The sequence below is a fragment of the Suricata suricatta genome, chromosome 13 (assembly GCF_006229205.1).
Source record: "Suricata suricatta isolate VVHF042 chromosome 13, meerkat_22Aug2017_6uvM2_HiC, whole genome shotgun sequence".
NCBI classification, from domain to species: Eukaryota; Metazoa; Chordata; class Mammalia; order Carnivora; family Herpestidae; genus Suricata; species Suricata suricatta.
Window position 1 is genome coordinate 9,535,831 of NC_043712.1, and position 17,818 is coordinate 9,553,648.

Sequence of the window (17,818 nt, forward strand, 5' to 3'; positions counted from 1 at the left end):
AATGTTTATTTTTGAGAGAGAAGGAGAGAGAGCATGCCGGGGAGGTGCAGAGAGAAGAGGACAGAGCATCTGAAGTGGGCTCTGTGCTGACAGCAGAGAGCTGCATGCAGGGCTTGAACTCACGAATCCTGAAATGACCTGAACTGAAGTCTGCTGCTTAACCTACTGAGCCACTCAGGCTACTCTGTAATAGGAATATATTGACAAAATGGAATTTGAGGTCTGCAGCTCTCCTCGCTGCTCAAATATGTTATTTCAAACACCTGGAGTCTTTATGAGTGACCATTATTAATGGAAAAATCCCCATTGCTGTCTGCCACATTCAGTCATTCTGCTCTCCTTCAGGAAAGGAAACCACGGCTTGCTTGGCTCTGCCATATGTCCATGTACATCTTGATGGAGATTTCTGCTCAGAGCTGCTGAATGGGCCCTGTGTCTTTTGGCTAGCTCCATTTCAAGATGCCAAACTGGAGCTGCACATAAACAAGAAAAATTGGAAGAGATCTGTGGGCAAAATGGCAACCAATTTTCATTGTGGAACCTGTGCTTTACATGAACCTGTGCTTTATACTAGAAATCACATTTCAGAAATTTCTGGAAGGAACTTTTGAGATCTATTTTTAAAATGGAAATTGAGGGGCACCTGGTGGCTCAGTCGGTTAAGCAACCAACTTTGGCTCAGGTCATGATCTTGGGGTCTGTGAGTTCAAGTCCTACTTCAGGCTCTGTTGTGACAGCTCAGAGCCTAAAGCCTGCTTCGGATTCTGTGTTTCCCTCTCTCTCTCTGCCCCTTCCCCAGTTCACACTTTCTCTCTCTCTCAAAATTAAATAAACATTAAAAAAGACTTAAACAAATGGAAATTGAGGCCCAGAGAACTTACAAATAACTTACAAAATTGGCAGAAACAGGAGCCTGGATTTCCTGCTTTGCCAGAGAAAGACTAAGAACACATGCCAGGGGCACCTGCTGGCTCAGCCAGTAGAGTGTGCCATTTTTGATCTCAGGGTCCTTTGTTTGAGCTCCATATTAGGTGAGGAGCCTACTTTATTTTATTGATTTAAAAAATTTTTATTGTTTTTTATTTATTTTTGAGAGACAGAGATAGCACGAGCAGGGGAGGGTCAGAGACAGAGGGAGACACAGAATCTGAAGCAGGCTCCAGGCTCTGAGCTAGCTGTCGGCACAGAGCCTGATGCAGGGCTCGAACCCATGAACCGTGAGATCATGACCTGAGCCGAAGCTGGACACTTAACCAACTGAGCCACCCAGGCGCCCCTGTAATAATGTTAAAAAGTCAAAAACAATAGTGTCTTTTCCTCATTTGGAATTTCTTCTCCAAGGAACTTTGAGCATGTCATCCTTATGTTGTTTTTTTCCCTAAAATCTCAAATTTACCTCTTCATAAAGGCCTTTTCTGCTCACCTAACACTAAGAGCTAACAGTCGCATTGCACTCACTCTGTACATGTTATCATTTTAAGTCCTTTCTATATATTAACTCTGTTAAACTCGGTATGTCTATACAGCATTATTATTATTGTTTCCGTACAATGCAATGGCAGTTATTATCTCCATATAGAAGCCAAGAAAACTGGAGCACAGAAAGGATAAATAACCTTGCCAAAATCATGGTATGAGTAATAGAACCTTGATTTGAACTCTGGCCATCTGGTACTGGAGTCTGTACATGCTACCTCTACTATATTGCCAACCTAGGGCTCATGGGTAGCTCAGCGGGTTAAGCATCTGGCTTGATTTTGGCTCAGGTCATGATCTCACGATTCATAAGTTCGAGCCCCCCATCTAGCCCCATGTCAGGCCCTACACTGACAGTGCAGAGCCTGCTTGGGATTCTTTCTTTCCCCTTCTCTCTCTGCCCCTCCCCAATCTGCTCTCTCTCTCTCTCTCTCTCTCAAAAATAAATAAATAAACATAAAGCAATAAGAAAATATATTGCCAACCTAAAGTAGGTTTCTTCCACTCCATTTTTCTTACTTACAGTACCCCTTCTTTCCCATTTTAGCACTAATAACATTTTGCAATTAGGTAATTGCTAATTTATATGTATATTGTTGTCGCCTCTGTCAGACTGTAAGCCCCATGAGGGTAAGAATCATATCTGTCTCATTCATATTTTAAGTGCTATATAACTATTTGGTGAAGAAATACAGAAATGTATGCTTGTGGGCATCATTCATCCTGCAACAAACTTAAAATTTTTTTTAAGTTTATTTATTTTGAGAGAGAGAGAGAGACCATGCAGGAAGGGCAGAGAGAGGAAGAAAGAGAGAATCCCAAGCAGGCTCCACATTGTCAGCACAGAGCCAGATGCAGGGCTCAAACTCAGGAACCGTGAGATCATGACCTGAGCCAAAACCAAGAGTCAGACACTTAACAGACCGAGCCCCCCCAGGCACCCTGCAACAAACTAAAAGTTAATTAGGAGTACTCAGCTGGCTCAGTCACTACAGCATGTGCCTCTTGATTTCGGGGTTGTGGGTGTGAGCCCCATGTTGGGTGTAGAGATTACCTAAAAAGAAAATCTTGAAAAAATTTAATTATTTTGAAACAATTTTATAATTACAGAACAGTTGCAAGAACTTTGTCCCCGAAATACACTTTAGTGCAAGAAGATCCAGTCCAGGGTCACCTAAACAACAAATATTGAGCACCTGCTACTATTGTATTTTACAAGTCTCCTAAGTGGTGTCTCAACTGCAACCATTGCCTAATACAGTCTCATTCATACAGCAGCCAGAGTGATCCTTTTAAAATGAGTTATACATGTTACTCCTCTACTGGAAACCCTGCAGTAACTCCCTATTCGAGTAAAAGTAAAACCTTTATTTTCTCTCCTCTCCTCTCGCTCCAACCACACTAATCTTCCCATTTCCAAAATTCCATCTAGATATGCTACCATCTTAAGGCCTCTGTGTAACTTCTTCCCTATAATCGCCATCAAGTGTCTGAATACCTAACTCCCCTACCTCTATTGGTTCTTAGAAATACATCGTCCCATCTCCCTTATACTGTTATACCCCCTAGCACTTATCACTTTCTAAAATTCTTAGTTATTCATTATGTTGTTTACGTTGTCTTTTCTTCTAGAATGTAGTTACAGATAGAGGATAGCGATCTTTGTCTATTTTGCTTGCTAAATATCGTTAAGTGCCTGCAACAGTACCTGGCATAAAGTTGGTGTTCAATAAATAGCTGTTAAATGAACAATTGTTGGCTATACTAAATGCCAGGGTTGTTTGTTTGTTTGTTTGTTTGTTTATTGCGCTGGGAGTAGAACAAAAGACTCCCTGCCATGATCAGACCCACACTGAAGTGCACTTAAACCAGCTAGACCTATGTTCCAATCTCTGCTCCCATGCCTAATTCCTGTGAGTTTGGAGACAAGTTACTTAACTTCTCTGAACCTCGGTTTCCTATTATTATGAGAATTAAACGGAAAAACAGCATTTATACTGCATTTAGCATAAAAAACGCTTAATCATTGTTTCCCTTCCTTCAAGGGGGCAAGATCGGTAGTTTGATGTCTCTGACAGGTTTAGACAAGGTTTTCACAAGGCTTTAAGTGCAAACAGGTTATTATGGCCAGGCTTACCCAATTTTTAACTTAAGATGTTTTGGTGAGAGAATGCTTAAATGGGTCGAAATGAGAAACAAAGGAATGGCTAGAGTCACCTACTTTGTCTTTTTGCATCAGAAAAGCCTCGCTGGGCCGACAGTAGTCAAACTCTAAAGGAAAGGAAGGGGAGAAAAAGTGGAGTAGCGGGCCACTACTGAAAACTACAAATCCCAGAACTCCACGCTGCAGACAACTACGGGTCCCAGCAGATTTCACTGTCTGGACCACGATTCTCCTCTAGGGACCTGCAGCCTGGGTTCAGCCGGAGAGAGCGTGTGCCGTGGAGGCAGCGGGGAGAATCGGGTCAAGCTTTACGCCGCTGCGCAGACGCCTCGCACGGGCCGGACGTGACGTAGGTAGAGTTCCGGCTTCGGCCTCCGCCGCTGCCGCCGCCGCCGCTACTACTGCCGCCGCCGCCGCCGCCGCCGCCGCCACCGTCGGGTTTGTTATTTTTAAAATGGCGCCCCTAGACTTGGACAAGTATGTGGAGATAGCGCGGCTGTGCAAGTACCTCCCGGAGAACGACCTGAAGGTGAGTCCAGCCAGGGCGGGAGCGCTGCTTGCGGGGCTCGCCCCTTCCGGCAGTAGAGCTCCCGCCGACCCGCCCTTCCTCTCTTTACGGGACCCCAGCCGGCCCCCGGTCCGGTCCGGTTCCGGTGGAGAGCCTATTGCGGGGGGAAGCGACTCGGTCAGACCCGGCGTCACGCGGAGAGCGGGGCGGGGTGGGGGGGAGCCCCAGTCCCCCGAATGCTGCTGTCCCATTTTCCTCGGAGGGGATCCCGAGGGTAGTCGCGGCCTCTGTCCCAGGGTTTCCCCTCTTGGCCTTCGGGCTACGCCAGGGCTCTGAGCCCTGACAGCTTTGCTTGGAGGACTCCTCTGCGCTCACCCCGACCCCGGTCTCCCGGACGCCGGCCGTGTCCCAATGGATATTGCTCTCGGGATGGGGTCGTCCCTCAGAGGTGGTGACAGGAGCGTGGGGTGGCCAGCGTCTGACAGGAGACACTACCGGCTCCCGGAAAGCGGTCCCAGTGTGTTTAGGTCCCGGCGGAATGGGAAGACGGTGGGGCCAGGGCGGTCGGTAAGCGATGTCAGAGAGCGTCAGGTCTTCCCCCTTTCCGTACCCCGCGTCCCAATTCCTTGGTAGGAGTGTTGCTATACTTCTAATCCAGATAACCGTTTTCCAGTAGGTTGTTGAGCTAATTTCAGTGGATAAAGTAGTAGGCCCTCCATACAAATACTTTCCTGCCCCTGAAGTTGTTTCCTCATAATCTCTTCTTAACTCAAGAGTTCATTTACTTGGTTTCCCAAAGGAGATGAGCTGTTCCTTGTTACTGCTTAATCCAAGTAACAGTGCATGTTTGTATGGGTAAAGGAATGGAAGAAAGAGAGAGGAATGTCACTGTTTTGGTGTACTGCTTTTCTGACAAGTGTTCCCATGAGTTTGTTAAAACCAGTGCTTAGGTGGCTGACAGTGTTTAGCGATGAGCGCTAGTGCCCGTTTTACTTGTTCAATTAACTTTGATTTGCTGTGTGGTAAGTGGGTAAACTGTTGATAGTTTTGCGTGCTTCCCCCCCCACCTTCATCTGTGGATTTAAAGCAGTTTATCTTTGTAAATTCTTCTTTCTCTTAAGGAAGATACTGTTGTTGTTTTTTCTTTTGCTCTGCTGATACAGGAAGTTGATATTTAACATCAGTCAACAAGTATGCAAAATGTTTAAGGTCACATCAGTTCTGGTGGATGTAAGTTAAGTGTATTTACCTATTAATTATATGTGCTGTATGATGGGGGAGTCATTCTTGTGCATTTCCCCTTGTTTAATAGGATAATTTGATTAAAATGAGGACAAAGCCAATACTAGAAATGTAGCTTTTATTTCATCTGAGTTCTTCAGACCTTAGTTTTGTGGCTTCCTTCTGTTATTTGCTTTTTTAAGGAAATGAGGATACAACCAACATTGGGCCCTAATTAGTAGAAAACTAACCATATGTCTTGTGGTAGCATTGTTAATTCCATATATGAAGTTGATTTTTTTTCATACCAGTGATTTGATGTGGAATATTTTTGTGTTTAGCACATGTAGAGCTGTTTTAAACTTTGTGTTTATAATTAATAAAACGTTGCTTATTATTACAGTGTGTCTTGAAATTAATTTGAGATTGGCTGTCGAAATTATTTGAAAGATAATCAGTTGGATTTTCTTTAGACCTTTTAGTTTAATAAACATTGGGTTTTCTTCCTATCTAAAGGAAATATCGGTGTCAAACCATTTCATTTCTCTTTGCAACACTATTGGACTGTACTTAGTGTGTATCTGTTTCTTAATAATTTTTTTTTTTAATCTTCTGGGCAACTACTGGGAAAAGAGATTCTGAATTTTTCTCTAGAAGTGGAGGCTTTTCTTCTTTGTCTTGGAAATGGTTTGACCAGATTAATGTACTTGTGTTGTTCATGTCTGGAGTATTTTTAAAGAAGTTTAATTTTGTTTCTACTTCTTGGCATGAATTAGAAACTAAAATTAGACAGGCCAAGAAAGTATTCCAGGAGCCCTTGTCTGAGGCTTTAGGGCCAAATAAAAGATTGTGTCAGAGGAAGAAAACAAATCATTGGGGCTACTTAATGGACATTAAGGAAAAGATTTGTTTTGGTAAAAAAAGAAGACAACAATTCACCTGTGTTTTCAAATTGACTCGAAGTTGGAGGCACTAAATAAAATAATAAATGCGTAGGATGTTTCAGACCTAATCATGATTTCTCTATTTTGAATTGAAGGTGGTCAGATCAATAATACTAGATTGAATGTACAAAGCTGTTTTGTAGGAATAAAGATGAAATATGAGTGGGCCAAAACATAATCTTTATTAAAAAGGAGCTCATGTGGTTCTCATCTACAGTAAAGAGTTCAGAGAGGCTCTTAAGAGATATAAATTCTATATATGGCCAAGTGGAAGAATAAAAGTAGGTTAACTGAATACTGAAGAATTTGGTGGAGTAGGGAGTCTATAACTTGTAGATTGACCTCTTGAGCGGTTCTGTTTAAAAATTTTTTTTATGTCTTTATTTTATTTTGAGAGACAGAGAGCAAGCAGGGGAAAGGCAGAGAGAGAGAGGGAGACACAGAATCTGAAGCAGGTTCCAGGCTCTGAGCTCTCAACACACAGCCCCACGCAGGGCTTGAACCCATACTCTGTGAGATCACAACCTGAGCTGAAGTTGGCCACTTAACTGACTGAGCCACGCAGGCACCCCTTGAATGGTTCTTAAAGTTGACATATAAGTAAAGAAATTGCACAATGGAACTATGCAGTTCCATAATAACCGCTTTTATGAATTAATAGTTAATGTAATCTTTTTGGAACTCACTTTTGTGTTTAGTTTGAGCCATCTCATGAGTTTTTCATATCGGCTCCTTGGTCTGCAAAGTTGTACCTTTATTTGAAATGCTTCTGTTAAACTTCAAAAAATTCTGCCTGGTTTTTTTTCTGAGATTTTGTACCTCCTCATTTCGAATTCTGATTTTATAGATTCTCATCACAAACAGTAGTCTTCATCCTTCCAGACTTGCAACCCATTAGTTTAGTCACTCACCGTAGTGTTTGTTTTATTGATCATATTGTTTACCTAAGTTGTTTGGTTTTTCATTGTATCTTTTTTAAGTACTGCAAGGAAGATCATACCCAGTGCGGCAGTTCGGAATACACTATGGCTTTGTATAGGGCTAGAAGAAAGAGTGTCTTCAGTGTTCCCAAGACCCTCTCTGATAATACCTGCCATTTAGTTTATCTTTGTGGCCACAGAATTACATTCTCCTATGTCTTATGAAAATAGTCTACAACAGTGCTGTCTGGTAGAAATAAAATGCTCAGAAACATGAGTCTCAAATGGTCATGTTTTAAAAAAAATAGAAAGGAACAGTTGACATTAATTTTTTAAAGTGTTTTTATTTATTTTGAGGGAGAAAGAGCTGGGGAGGGGCAGAGAGGGAGAGAAAGAATCCTAAGCAGGTTCTGTACTGTCAGTGCAGAGCCCAACAGGGGGCTCGATTCCCAAACCATGAGATCATGACCTGAGCCAAAGTCAAGAATTGGATGCTCAGCCGACTGAGCCACGCAGGTGCCCTCCTTTTTCTTTTATCTTAGTAATATTTTATTTAACCCAATTTCAACATGTAATCAATATAGAATTATTAATTTAATATTTTACCCCTTTTTGGGTACTGTCTATGAAATGTGTATATTTTACGTTTATGACACATCCCAATTTGGACTAATTACGTGTAACTGTAGGTGTCCTTTGGGACAGGGCATGTTTCTAATGACTCTAGTCCCTTTCCTAGAATTTCAGAGCTAAGAGTGAATCAGAGTTCTTCTAGTTCTGTACCCTTCTTATTTTACCAAGAGGTACTAAGCTCCACAGAGTGTATGATTTGCCTAAGGATGCACACCTAATGAGTGAACTAGGTTGGACAGTCTCCCTATGCAGAACTCTTTTTTTGTTGCAGTTAATAGCTTTTTTAGGATGACAAATAGCATACTTTTCTAGGTACATCTTCCACTTCATCACTTTTCTTTTTACTTTCCATTCTAAGCACATTGGACTGCTCTCTTCTGACAACATACTCTGAATTTTCTGCCTACGTAGCTTCTGCTCAGTCTGTTTCTATCACCTACTTTTTAAATACTTCCATAGCACAAGTATTAAATCATTTAGTACTCTATGAGTTATGTATAATATTTGCTCCATTTTTTAGACAGGTAACTGAAGCACAGACAGATTAAGTAACTTTCCAAAGTTACAAAGCTGGGAAGTAAGTGGAGGAGCTAGGATTCAAACCTAGGCAGACTGTCTGGGGTTCACATCTATAAGTACCATTTGTTTTTCCTCTATACAGTACCCTTGTATTGGGTACAGTATGCTTGCCCCTTTTGGGCTTTAGCTTAGATGCTACTTTCTCCATGCAGGGCTCCTAGATTCCACAGTCAGAAGTATTAGCAATGATTAGGTGTGTAGCTGCTTACAGTTTTCAGGGTACCTTCATGTTCATCCTATCATTTACACAATTGTTGTGTAAGGCAGAACAAATATTAGAGCCAAGACTTGAGGTTTAAGTAGGTTTTGCTACAGTGACTCAGTGGAATATATACCTGAATATATTTGCTCTTAAAAATTTCTGTTTTGGGGGGCACCTGGGTGGCTCAATCAGTTAAATGTCCAACTTCGGCTCAGGTCATGATTTCGTCGTTTATGGGTTCAAGCCCTGCGTTGATCTCTGTGCCTGGAGCCTACTTCCCAATTCTGTGTCTCCCTCTCTCTCTCTGCCCGTCTCCTGCTTGCACTGTGTGTGTGTGTCTCAAGAATAAATAAACAGATAAAAATTTAAAAAAGAAATCCCGTTCTCTTTTTCCTGTACTGACCTTTGCCACATAGCACCTTGTTGCTCCATTTTCCCATTCTGTCTTCTGTGATAGCAGCTATGTCAGTCTCTACCATTAGACTGCAAAGCTTCTTCTTTTTCTTCTTTATTTTTTCAAATTAGAGAAAGCGCAAGCAGGGAGAGGGGCAGAGGGAGAGAGAGAATCTTAAGCAGACTCCACGCTCAGTGCGGGGTGGTGGGGTGCTGATGTGGATCTTGTTCCCACAACCCTGAGATCATGACCTGAGCTGAAATCAAGAGTTGGACACTCAACTGATAGTCATCCAGTTTGTCTAGGGACAGCCATCCATAGACTACAAGTTTCTTGAGGGCCAGAATCATGTATACTTATTTTTGTATTCTCCATAGTCTTAGAACACTGCCTTGTATGTGACAATTAAGGTTTGTGGAATTTAGTTGTATACTGTTTTTTTGGGGGACACCTGGGTGGCTCATTCGGTTAAGCGTCCCAACTCTTGATTTCAGCTCAGGTCATGATCTTGCAGTTCGTGAGTTTAAGCCCTGCATTAGGCTCAGTGCTGAGAGTGCAGAGCTTGCTTTGGGATTCTCTTCCTTCCCCTGCTTACGCACATGCTCGCTCTCTCTCTCTCTCTCTCTCTCTCTCTCTCTCTCTCTCAAAATAAGTAAACTTAAAAAAGTATAGGGGCGCCTGGGTGGCTCAGTCAGTTAAGCGTCTGACTTCAGCTCAGGTCATGATCTGGTGGTTCATAAGTTCGAGCCCTGCATTACGCTCTTTGCTAACGGCTTAGCCTGGAGCCTGCTTCAGATTCTTTCTCCATCTCTCTCTCTCTCTGTTCCACGCCCCCACTCATGTTCATTCTTTCTCTCTCTCTCTCTCTCTCTCTCTCTCTCCCTCCCTCCCTCCCTCTTTCTCCCTCCAAAATAAATACATATTAAAAAAATTTTCAAGTATAATTTTAAACCATTTTACAAACGCACATTTCTTCAGATGTCTCCTTTTGTCAAGTACTGTTCCTGTGGGTGCTAGAGATAGAATCTGATACTTCTCTCTACCTTCGAGGGGCTTTCGATACAGTAAAAGAGAGATAAATAAATGATTATTGCATGGTGTGTTATGTGCTATAATAAAGGGTCAGGATATTGGGGAACATATTGGAAGCAGCATCTAACTCGAGCCAGCGATGATTTCACACAGAACGAACAAGGAGAGCATGAGCAGAGTTTGTTCAGGTAGACAAAACAGTAAGGAAAGAATGTTCAAGCAGAATAAATACCATATGCAATGGTATTGCTTAACCTGAAAGAACATGGCTGGTTCAGGCGACTTGAACTGGTTTGGTCTGGCTGGAGGTGGTGCTTGGAAGGCAGGCAGAGGCCAAATCATGGAAGACTCGGAATTTTATCTTTTAGGTGGTACACAGATAAACACTTTGAAACGCTTTTATATTTTAGGGGAAAAACAAATCATACTACAAATTTGGGATGTTGTTTAAAATATAGCTAACTAAAAAGAAAAGGAGATTCAAAGAAAACTATTACAGGGATACACTGTAGTATGTGGTGGGAATATGATAAAAATCATGAAGATGTCACCTGACTAGAGGTTTGGAAACACTGACATAGACAGAGGAGTACCCTTGAGAGATTTTTGAGGAGGACTGTGACAGTAGATTTTAGAAATAAGAGTCTGGTAGCATTTGTAGACTGTCATTTGAAATGGGACAAAAATGTTCCAGAGGCAGTAGGCCGTATTTAAAAGGAGATGGGAGTGCCTGCTTCTCTCAGTCAGAAAAGCATGCAGCTCTGATCTGTGGTAGCAAGTTCAAGCCCCACATTGGGTTTAGAGATTACTAAAACAAAATAAAACGAAAAACCAAATAAAAGGAGATGAAGAAGGTATAGTAGGACCTGTTGACAGGTTAGGTCTAGGTTACGAGGAAGAGAGAGTTCAGTGTAACCTCAGTTTCTGGCATAGATTACTTAGTAAATACTGAAAGTAGATTAAGGAATGCAAGGGAGTTTGGTTTGGGCCATACTGAGTTTGAGATGCTGTCAAGTCACTTAGGTAGAGATATCCAGAAGACTGTTAGATACACAGGCTGGTTAGGTAACAAATATTTATTGATTGTCAAATGTGTTTTCAGACACTAATAGTTCTAATAGTTTTAACTCAGGAAAAAACTCTAAATCAATGGTTTTGAATTGGGGGTGATTTTGCCTCTGAGAAGATATTTGGCAGTGTCTGGAGACCTTTTTTGATAGTAGCAGCTAGAGAGTTACTGTGTGTATCTAGTATCTGTGTGATAGTAGCAGCTAGGGAGTTACTGTGTGTATCTAGTGGGTGTAGAGGCCAGAGATGGTGCTAAACTTCCTATAATGCACAGGACAATAGGCTCCCCCCCCCCCTCCAACAAAGGATTACCCGTAGTGACATGGCTGAGAAACTTTGGTTTAGGTTTAAGGTACAGATACTTCCTTTTGGATTGTAAGGGTGTGAAGTTTCTTGTGGTGTTGGGTTCCAACTCCTTATTCCCAGTGGTTTGTAGAAGTTCTATACAAGGGCATATAAAAAATCATTTTAGATAGATTTTTATTTCATAAGCCAAGAGATTTTATAAATACCAGTATGTTTTTAAAGGAAATGGTATGTTTTAAATAGCAAGATCAGCTAAACATAGAGTTAAAACATTTTAAGCCCACTGTTTTAAATATGAGAGGCAATGGGGAACAGGGAGATAGGAGCAGAGGATGGAATGGAACCTTGACTATTTTGAGGAAAAGGTAGAGAAGGGATATAATATCTTCTATGAAGAGGGCTATGAACCCCTACTTGTTCAAGGATTGGGAATTCACTGGGCACCATGGGGTCAGATGGGTATAGTTTGCCCTAAAATTGGGTAAGATTGAGAATCTTGCCTCAGTGACTGTTTTGGAGCAATAAGAGAAACCACACTTCATATGAACCAAGCAGTAGAACAAAGCCATAAAAAGGCTTTGGAAGAAAGGGTTGTGTGTGTTCCCCATGGCAAGGGTACGTTCCTTGAGGCCACTGTGTGTGTAGTTGGCTGACTCCTATCAAGTTTGTACTGAGATTACAGACTTCGTATTTTGTGTGTGCTTGGTTTGAATTTGTAAGCTGTTGAACTGGAGAGATGAGAGGCAATAATAGCTTGGGTTAGAGATTCAGTTCTTTAAGTCCTCATTTGGAACCACAGAAGTGGCAGTGACTAGAGCCAGCTGTTATTTTACTCAAGGTAGTGTGCCTTGCCTTGGGTTGAAGATGCTGCCTAAGTAGTTTACATGCATTTCCTGGACACTCACCAGCTTTTAAGGTTGGCAAGATTTCACAGTAAAGTTTTTGAGTTTATAGTTTACTGTTGCTTTTAGATCAGCACTGGGGGATGTGGGCCAATCACTAGTGGTAGCTTGCAGTTCGGGGGCATTTTGGGGTAGAAGTAAATTCTGGCACATTCGCACATGGGAATCGTGGAGTCCCTCAGGAATCTGTGCTGTCATTAGTTTCAAAATGTTAATGATATCTTAACCTTGGTCCCAAAAGAATATAGAATGGCTTATTCTGTATATTATTCAATTATATATTCAATTATTCAATATAGCAAGGTAAATTACATTTAGAATAAGTAAGAAAAATGAGACAGAGAGAATGTAAAGATAGGAAACCAAGCTGCTACCAGTAGTAAAAGTAAGAATTGTACACAAAATTAAAGCTGTGATGATTAGATTACTTTTTTGAGCTTAAGCCCTTAATTTTCTAGGAGTCTACTGAAAGATAGAAACTGATCAGTTAAAAAATTCACCAAGTCTCAAAGATGACAAAGAGAAACTTCTCAGGGAAATCACACCTATCCCTGATATAGGGAGCAAAAAGACATTCCTACACTGTTTAATAGCAACATCCTGTGCATCTCATTTACAGTCTACACAGTGACCAGCTCTGTTTCCTTGAATGTCCCTTACTACAGGTGTATGGCATGACATTAGAGTATAATTTGTGGGATGTGCCCGGGTGGCCCTGTCAGTTAAGCATCTGACTCTTGATCTCAGCTCATGTCTTGATCTCAGGGTTCTGAGTTCAGGCTCTGTGTTTTGGGTGTGGAACCTACTTAAAAAAATTATATACATAGATAAATTGAAATTTGAGAAAAAGCAGTTGGGAAAGGAGGGTAGTATAATGCAGAGGGAAGACAGGCCTCCCTGAAGGACAGTTTGGCTTAATTCAGGTTGGGATGTATAGTAGGTTTGTTTGGGTAACATTTTAGTAATTGATCTTCCAAAGGATGTACACAGTGGAGCCTCCCAATTTACAAGTAACCAACAATTTCGTGGGAGTGGGCAAGTAGACTGATCAACATGGTAGGAAATAGAGAACTTTTCTTTTCCAGAGATGCGTTATGGAGAGAAGAATGGGAGGCAGCTTCTTTGGCAGCTTATGTCAGAGGATGTGTTGGGGGAAATGTTGAAATTCCTTGTACGGGTTCTGACATTCACTGATGCAAGTTAGGCTTTTTCTTAAAAGGCGTAAAATCTGAAAAGGAGTGTGGATGGGGCAAGTGCCTGACAACATGTAGGCCTCACGGGCAACACACTCTGCCCACTCTTATACAGATTACAGCAAAGTACTTCTACAAATACATTGGTGAAATTCTCTTTGAGAAGGTTTGGTGAGTGTACCTGAAAAATAGTACAGATGTTAATTAGACAAGAGATTATACCTAAATAAGGTGGGTAAGGTCCCAAGATAGGTACTTTAAAATGTCACTGTAGGGGTGCCTGAATCGTTCAGTCAGTTAAGTGTCCGACTTTGGCTCAGGTCATGACTTCATGGTTCGTGAGTTCGAGCCCCATATTGGGCTCTGTGCAGAGCCTGGCATCTGCTTCAGATTCTTTGTCTCCCCCTCTCTCTGCCCTTCCCCTGCTCATGCTCTGTCTCTCTCTCAAAAATAAACAAACATTAAACAAATTAAAAAAACCATTGTATTATTTTAAAAATTGTATAACATAAAAAAAAAACATTTCAGAAATGTTTGAAATTCGAAGAGTAGTCATCTCTGTAAGGAGTGGTTTTCAGTGGTTCTCATTAATGTGGTTATTATTATTATTAATGTTTATTTTTGAGAGGGAAGATGTGTGCTTGCACATTATGAAGGGGCACAGAAAGAGGGAGAGGAAGAATCCCAAGCACACTCCTCACTGTCAGCACAGAGTCTGACATGGGGCTTGATCCTATAAACTGAGATTATGACCTGAGCCAAAATCAAGAGTCAGATGCTCAAGTGACTGAGCCACTTAGGTGTCTCTAATTATTATTATTTTTTTACAGTAACAGGTTATATATATACACACGCAAACATATATTAAATAATAGATTTATTAAGAAGTAACTTACATATCGCAAAATTAAATTTTATTCAATTTTTATTTATTTGTAAATGTTTTTTTAATTTTTAAAATATTTTATTTTTAAGATTATAAAGATGTTATTAAAATTTTTTTAATGTTTATTTTTGAAGGAGAGACATACACACACACACACACACACACACACACACAGAGTGTGAGTGGGGGAGGGGCAGAGAGAGACTGAGGCACAGACTATGAAGCAGGCTCCAGGTTCCAGGCCCTGAGCTGTCAGCACAGAGCCCCCTCAGAGCCCAGTGTGGGGCTTGAACTCATGAACTGTGAGATCATGACCTGAGCTGAAGTAGGACTGTTAACTGACTGAGCCATCCAGGTGCCCCATAAAGATATTTATCTGTAATGTCTACATCCAACGTGGGGCTTGAACTCAGAACCCCAAGTCCCCTGCACTTACTGGGCCAGCCAGGTGCCCTTGTCTGCTTATTTTTAATTAAAAAAAATTTTTTTTATGTTTTTATTTATTTTTGATACAGAGAGAGACAGAGCATGAGGGGGGGAGGGGCAGAGAGAGAAGGAGACACAGAACCGGAAGCAGGCTCCAGGCTCTGAGCTAGCTGTCAGCACAGAGCCCGACGTGGGGTTCGAACCCACGAACGTGAGATCTGACCTGAGCCGAAGTCGGAGGCTTAACCGACTGAGCCACCCAGGCGCCCCTGCTTATTTTTAATTTTTAAAATATTTTTAAAAAATATATTATTTTTTTTATGTTTATTTATTTTTAGAGGGGTGGGGAGGGGCAGAGAGAGAGGGAGAGAGAATCCCATGCAGGCTCCATGCTGTCAGCATGGAGCTTGATGCAGGGGTTGATCTTACAGACTGTGAGATCATGACCTGAGCCGACACTGAGAGTCAGGTGCTTACCTGACTGAGCCACCCAAGTGCTGCTCCTTTTGGGTCATGTGTTATAATTCAGTGTACACTTACATGTAATAGATAGAGTATATAACTGTGTATGCGTATGTATAAAACTCTGCAGAGCACTTTGCATGCATTGTCTTATTTAATACTCAGAATATCCCCAGGTAGGTGTCTCTATTTTGTGGATGAGGAAACTGAGAAACAGAGAAATCAAGTAACTTGCTCAGGGATACACAGCTAAGTGATGGACAGTAAGCTAAGTACTCTGTAAGAGATAAAGCTGATTATTTGACCTCTGAGGCTGTGCTCTCAACCTCTGAACTATGCCATGGCATTAATTGGTGTGCCCCTTTTCTATTTTAGAGTATAAAATATTCTAGGATTGGTACTTGTTGATTAGGAATAAAGGAATATTCTCTCTCAGTCCTATGCTATTTCTCCAAAATTTGACCTTCCAGCAGCATTGAACACAGCTGATCACTCATCTTTTTCTTTCTTTTTTTCAGTCCCCGCACCTGATCACTCCTCTTTTAAGTCCATTTGTTCACTGGACTTCTAGGATACCACATTGTCATGGTTGCCTTTCTTTCTCACCAAGCTCTCTCTTTTGTTTCTTCCTTCTTTTTTGCCTAACTTTTATTTTTTATTTTATTTTGTTAAAAAATTTTTTTTAATGTTTATTTTTGAGAGACAGCAAGAGATAGGTGTGAGCAGGGGAGGGGCAGAGAGAGAGGGAGGGCTCAGCACAGGGGCTTAAACCCATGAACTGTGAGATCATGACCTGAGCCAAAGTCGGACACTTAACCGACTAAGCCAGCCAGCTGCTCCTTGCCTAACTTTTAAATACTGGTATATCTGAAGGATTATTTCTTGATCTTATCCTTTTTGCTATTTGTAGCTACCACTTTAGTTATCTCTTCTAGTCTCATGCCTGCCTGTGTGTGTGTGTGTGTGTGTGTGTGTGTGTGTGTGTGTATAACCTGACAATCTCTAAACTGGTCTTTGAACCATATCGTATCCTTTTCCTTGAACTCAAGACTCATTTGATCACTTGTTTACAGCACATCTGAGGCACTTGGAAGTCTGATAGGCACCTCAGACTTAATATGTCAAAATCAGATTCTTACAGCCAAACAGTGTAAACAAACAACCCAAATGCCTAGCAACTGGTGAGTAGATAAGCAAAATGTAGTAAATACATACAATGGAACATTATTTATTTATAAAAAAAAAAGAACAAAGTAATAACAAAGGTTACAATATCAGTGGACTCAAAAGCATTATATTAAGTGACAGAAGCTAGTCACAAAAGGCCACATGTCCAGGAACACCTAGGTGGCCAGTTGGTTGAGTGTCCCAACGTCTGCACAGGTCATGATCTCATAGTTTGTGAGTTTGAGCCCCCCATCAGACCGTCTGCTGTCTGTGCAGAGCCCACTTCAGATCCTCTGTCCCTCTCTCTGCTCTCCCCAGCTTGTGCTCTTGCACTCTCTCTCAGAAATAAGTAAACATTAAAAAAAAAAAAAAAGGCCAGATGTCCAGACTGAACAAATCCACAGAGACAGAAAGTAGATTAGTAATGGCCTAGGGCTGTGGGGTGGGGTTGTGGGGAGTGACTACCAATGGGTACATAGTTTTGGGGGAATGGTGAAAAAAATTTAACTTGTAGCTTTGAGGCATTTTATTCTAAAAAGCTGGCACCTGTATATATAAACTAACAAGAACTTAAAATTCATCACGTTTACTTCATGTTTTAGCTTGACCATCTAGTAAATCTTTAGCTTCATTGATTTTGGCTGCTGTATAAGGAGATCCTTCCTTATCTAGGTGATTTAAAGGCATAATTCATCCAAGAACATCTCTTACTTTTCCTTTATTGGCCGTAGGCTTATGCCTAGTATTAATGTTGCTGCTTGTTTTGTTATTTTGGATGCAAATCCACCTCTATACTAGCCACCACTGAAGGCAGAATTGGTAGATTTTGAAAAACTTGTTTTACTCAAGGCTCCATATTATGTTTCATGGCTTGCAAAAATAATGGCCTGCAAATCCTGTAGCAGCAGCAGTCCGACTGTTGCCACTGCACTGGCCGTGGCTTTATTTAGTTTGGTTCCCTTACCTCTACAGAGAGCATGGTCCTTCCCAGCCCAAAGGTCACAGCCAACAAGTTCCCACACAGTGATGTGGCCACCACCAGCAGGCACTGAAAATGTTCTTTCTTTTTTTTAATAGGGATTAAAAAATTTTTTTTAAATGTTTATTTATTTTTGAGAGACAGAGCGTGAACAGGGGAAAGGCAGACAGAGAAGGAAACACAGAATCCAAAGCAGGCTCCAGGCTCCAAGCTGTCAGCATAGAGCCCAACGTGGGTCTTGAACTCATGAACTGCGAGATCATGACCTGAGCTAAGTTGGCCACTCAACCGACTGAGCCACCCAGGTGCCCCCCAAAATGTTCTAAAATTAATTATGCTGATGGTTTCCCAAAACT

General features: G+C 41.4%; 1 protein-coding gene and 1 pseudogene across 1 annotated transcript in view; one reads left to right on the plus strand and one right to left on the minus strand.

Moving 5' to 3' along the window:
- The first annotated feature begins 3,996 nt into the window (after positions 1 to 3,996).
- PPP6C (protein phosphatase 6 catalytic subunit) overlaps positions 3,997 to 17,818 on the plus strand; it is a 35,486-nt gene continuing 21,664 nt past the window's right edge. The window contains exon 1 of the mRNA XM_029919757.1: positions 3,997 to 4,169. Coding sequence (XP_029775617.1) covers positions 4,095 to 4,169 — 75 coding nt within the window. The 5' untranslated portion in view covers positions 3,997 to 4,094. The remainder of the gene's footprint in view (positions 4,170 to 17,818) is intronic.
- Positions 17,075 to 17,351, minus strand: LOC115276842 (annotated as a pseudogene).